Raw genomic sequence first — 3,409 nt, 5'->3', positions numbered from 1 at the left:
TAAGAGCAGCCCAGAAACCAGGGGCTTTCTAGAGTCTAGTAGTTTTGTAGGACTCAGGCTTGTTTGTCAGAATGGGATGAGGTGGTTTCCTCTCTCTCTCTCTCTCTCTCTCTCTCTCTCTCTCTCTCTCTCTGTATTGGGGAAAGTAGGGTGCTGTGTGGGGCACAGGAGGTTATTATTCAGGATGAAAGGAAGACCAAAGGGTGAGTCTTTTGTCCCCTTCCTGGGCACCCCTTCCACTGTCTCTAGTTCCTGCCTCTGAGCACAGGTAGTGACTCTCCAAAGGCCATCTTTGGCTTGTGTAGTCAGTCACTATCTCTCCCAGAATGCCACTGTGTCCATGGGATAAATGACTTTGTGGGCTTCTGTGGGCACTGGTGTGAGGCAAGTTTTCCTGACTTCCTCTGCACTGGGGGCCCGCGTCCCCCCCCCCCAGGATACCAAATACGGGATAGGACAGGCTTGGATTGGGAAGTGGGCTGTCTACATCCTACTACTTTGACACCCATCGTCTCACATCTCCTTATTTTGTCGGGGGGCCCCACTACTGTCTCTGGTGTCCGTGACCGCTGGTGTAGGAGAATCAGTGTGCATAACTTGCCCCTTCTCTGCGGGGGCCCTGGGGACTGCGAGGGAAAAGACCAGAGAGCCCTTGGAGGAGAACTTTATGTACGAGGGGGGGCATAGCTGCATAGTCCTGGTCGCTGTCACCGTGGGAAAATGCTGCCATCCACGGTCTCCTCCAGGATGGTCTCCACGTGCCGCCTCTGCAGGGACAGGGCTGGTGCTAAGTGTGTGTGGAGACGTGGGCCTTCTGCCCCTCTCAGGACTTGCCCTCACCTCTTGCTTGTCCAGAGGATCCGGGATCCGCGTCGGCTTTAGCTGTGGCGGCAGGAAAAGCTCGAGCCGGATGGCAGCGCGCGCCGAGCCCTGATGTCGGATCAGGAGCGTGATCTCCTCCGCCTACGGTTCCGGGCAGGTGAGCCGCGCCCGCCACCTGCCCTCGCAAAGTCCAGCCCGCCCCTGGCGCCTACCCGCATGCGGATGTAGCGTAGCCTCAGGGCGCGCACGCGTCCGCGGGCCTCCGCTGCTTTGAGCACTCCCAGGAGCGGGCTGGCGCACCCCGCGGGCTGGTCGAGCCGCTGCGTCCAGGCCCGCGGGTCGGGCATGCGGTACGCCAGCTCCGCCGACTCGCGCGGGAAGATGGAGGCGGCCGCATCCCCGTCCTCCAGCAGGTCGCTGAAGAGCAGGTGGTAGCGACGTTGCGTGAGGGGCATGGCCGCCAGCCCCTCCAGCGTCAGCGCCCAGCCAGGCCTGGGGGCGTCCGTCTCAGGCGCCCCCTTTACGCGCTGCTTGGCGGACCCGGCTTCTGGCGTGCCCTTCGCTGCGGGCCGCGGCATCTTCCCTCCTGCGGAGAGACCAGGATGTCCTCTGGGGCCAATCCTCACCCGCACACGCACCTCCAGCTCCTTCCTGCTGGTGCCCTTGCACGTGTTGTCTGACACCTCCGTCCAGCAGTTGGGACTTCCAGAAGTACTTAGAGCTGTGGAAATTGCCGTCCCGCCCCACCGACTTGGGACAGTTTGGGAAAACCTGAGCTCCCAGGCTCCAGAGCCAGCCTCGGTGGTGGTCACAGGGCAGTTGCCCACACGCCCGGGTCTGTCCTGCTCCTTACTGACCTCAGAACCCCAGCCTTAGTGTTCAGGGTAGGGCCGGTAGACTTGGTCCAGCATGTCTGTGCCCATCCATATGGGTGTGCGTGTGTGGAGCCTGCGTTTGTGAGTGGGTGTGCTGGGAGTCTCGCTACGGGGCGTCCCCAGCTAGGTCTAGATTTCGAGAACAGAGTTCAGAGAGCCGCAGGAGGATGGGAAAAAGGAAACCCAGCTCATCATCCTTTCTGGCATCAGCCCACAGCGCTCCCACCTCAACCTCAGGCCAGGTCCTTTTCTCTGTGGGCTTGCAACGCGTCCCTACCCCAAACCTCAGATCTCCACCCTATCACCAGCTGCAACCATCAAGCTACCCTCACCCGCACACCACAAATACTTTCAGTCTTCTCCACGGAACCCTTCTATTCAGCTGGACTCTCAGGGGTCCGGGACACGGTTGCTTGGGAACCTGGATTCGCGCCCCTCCCCCAACTGGGAGAGGGGTGGGCGCCTCCTACAAGGGGCAGACGTAGGTAGGGTTTGTCCCTAGAACTCCAAACGACTGACTGCCCAGGGCCCTTCTTGGCCAACCAGGGTTTTCAGCCTGGGTTGCAGCTCACCATTCTGGGAGTTGTGGACCCCGGGTTTGTGGCTGGAGAGGTCTTTAGACCTGGTCTACCAGACAGGAGCACAGCTACAAGGAGGCTTTGGAATGCTCAGGCGGCCCTCTGGGGGAAGAGCTGGGGACTCCTCATTTCCTCTAGGGCAAGTTTAGATCTCGGGTCTAGGTGTTCCTCTAAACCAGACCGGGGCTTTTCTAAATTCTAAATTTCGAACTTGATGTGATCCTAGATTGCTCTAATCCATGTATGCGTTATTTCATACTATGTAGTAACTACTGTAATTCAATCTATTCTATATTCATTCATTAATGTATTCACATGGTTGTCTCACAGTTCAAGGTAGGCTAAAATCAGAACATCAGATCCATAATATATGTTTATGTTACTTCTCACCCTCATTTCTAGGTGGGTGGATGGTGCCTTCTGGAGTTCAGCACCTGAGCCTGTAGGTGACTGGCCGAGGGCTGGGTCTCAGCGAAGGTTCTGGCCTTTCTGCGGGATGCTATTCTTATTGTTTTTGGAAGCCTGCCTTGGCCTCTCCCAGAGAGGCTAAACTGTGACTCTGCGCCTCATACTGCTGAGCCTGCATGCCTGTGCTGTGCAGCTGGGTCAAACAAGGGCCCTCCTCTTAGCTCCTGTCCTTACACAAGTAGTAGCCTCAGAAAGCCCTTCTTCGTGGTGACTCTTTCTCTTCTAATATGCTGTGAGGGATGGCCTGTTGAGGAATGTTGCTGGGCAGGGGAGGAAGCAGAGCAAAGGGGAGGCTTAGACCCAGGCCACCTCCTCCACACAGCCTACCTAGGTCCCATGGGTTGGTTGTCTGAGGCTGGGATCAGGGCCCTTTTTCCAGCCTTCCAGGGTCCAGGGGTCGGACACAAAAGTGGGAGGCTTGCAGGTTCCTGTTTGATGTGGTGGTGAGGTCACAAAAGGATCAGGGGCATGTTCTGTTCTCCTGTGAGAAATAACTTGGGCATTTTCTTTTGTTTTAATCAAATTTTATTGGTACACTTTATTTTTATGTATTTATTTATTTTTAAATCTTTTATTTTTTATTAATTTATTTTTTAAAATTTTATTTATTTACGTGTGTGTGCGTGCATGCGTGTGTGTGTGTGTGTGTGTGTGTGTGTGTGTGTG

General features: G+C 56.1%; 1 protein-coding gene across 4 annotated transcripts; it reads right to left on the bottom strand.

Moving 5' to 3' along the window:
* Window positions 1-678: 678 nt before the first annotated feature.
* On the bottom strand, window positions 679-3,140 carry Lkaaear1 (LKAAEAR motif containing 1). 4 transcript variants are annotated; one of them, XM_023704366.1, is made up of 4 exons: window positions 3,071-3,140; window positions 1,035-1,408; window positions 841-963; window positions 679-767 (listed from the first exon to the last, which is right to left on the bottom strand). In XM_023704366.1, the coding sequence occupies exons 2-4, from the start codon at window positions 1,398-1,400 to the stop codon at window positions 708-710; spliced, it is 549 nt and encodes a 182-aa protein (XP_023560134.1). In that variant the 5' UTR covers window positions 1,401-1,408; window positions 3,071-3,140; the 3' UTR covers window positions 679-707. The 4 variants fall into 4 exon arrangements, with proteins under 4 accessions (XP_023560134.1, XP_023560135.1, XP_004644238.1 ...); XM_023704367.1 differs by lacking the exon at window positions 3,071-3,140 and adding an exon at window positions 2,047-2,112; XM_004644181.2 differs by lacking the exon at window positions 3,071-3,140 and adding an exon at window positions 2,030-2,099.
* Between the last annotated feature and the right edge of the window lie 269 nt (window positions 3,141-3,409).

Source organism: Octodon degus, unplaced genomic scaffold, assembly GCF_000260255.1.
Source record: "Octodon degus isolate 3935 unplaced genomic scaffold, OctDeg1.0 scaffold00194, whole genome shotgun sequence".
In the NCBI taxonomy this organism is placed as follows: Eukaryota; Metazoa; Chordata; class Mammalia; order Rodentia; family Octodontidae; genus Octodon; species Octodon degus.
Note: the sequence above shows the minus strand (reverse complement) of the source record. Positions and strands in the feature narration are given on the sequence as shown.

Bases quoted from the DNA above. Each gene is read 5' to 3' on its own strand.
- Lkaaear1 (XM_023704366.1), bottom strand. From the start codon at position 1,400: ATGCCGCGGCCCGCAGCGAAGGGCACGCCAGAAGCCGGGTCCGCCAAG. The intron at 964-1,034 runs GTAGGCGCCAGG...CCGGAACCGTAG, and splicing joins TACGCTACATCCGCATGCGG to GCGGAGGAGATCACGCTCCT. The intron at 768-840 runs GTGAGGGCAAGT...CTGTCCCTGCAG, and splicing joins ATCCTCTGGACAAGCAAGAG to AGGCGGCACGTGGAGACCAT.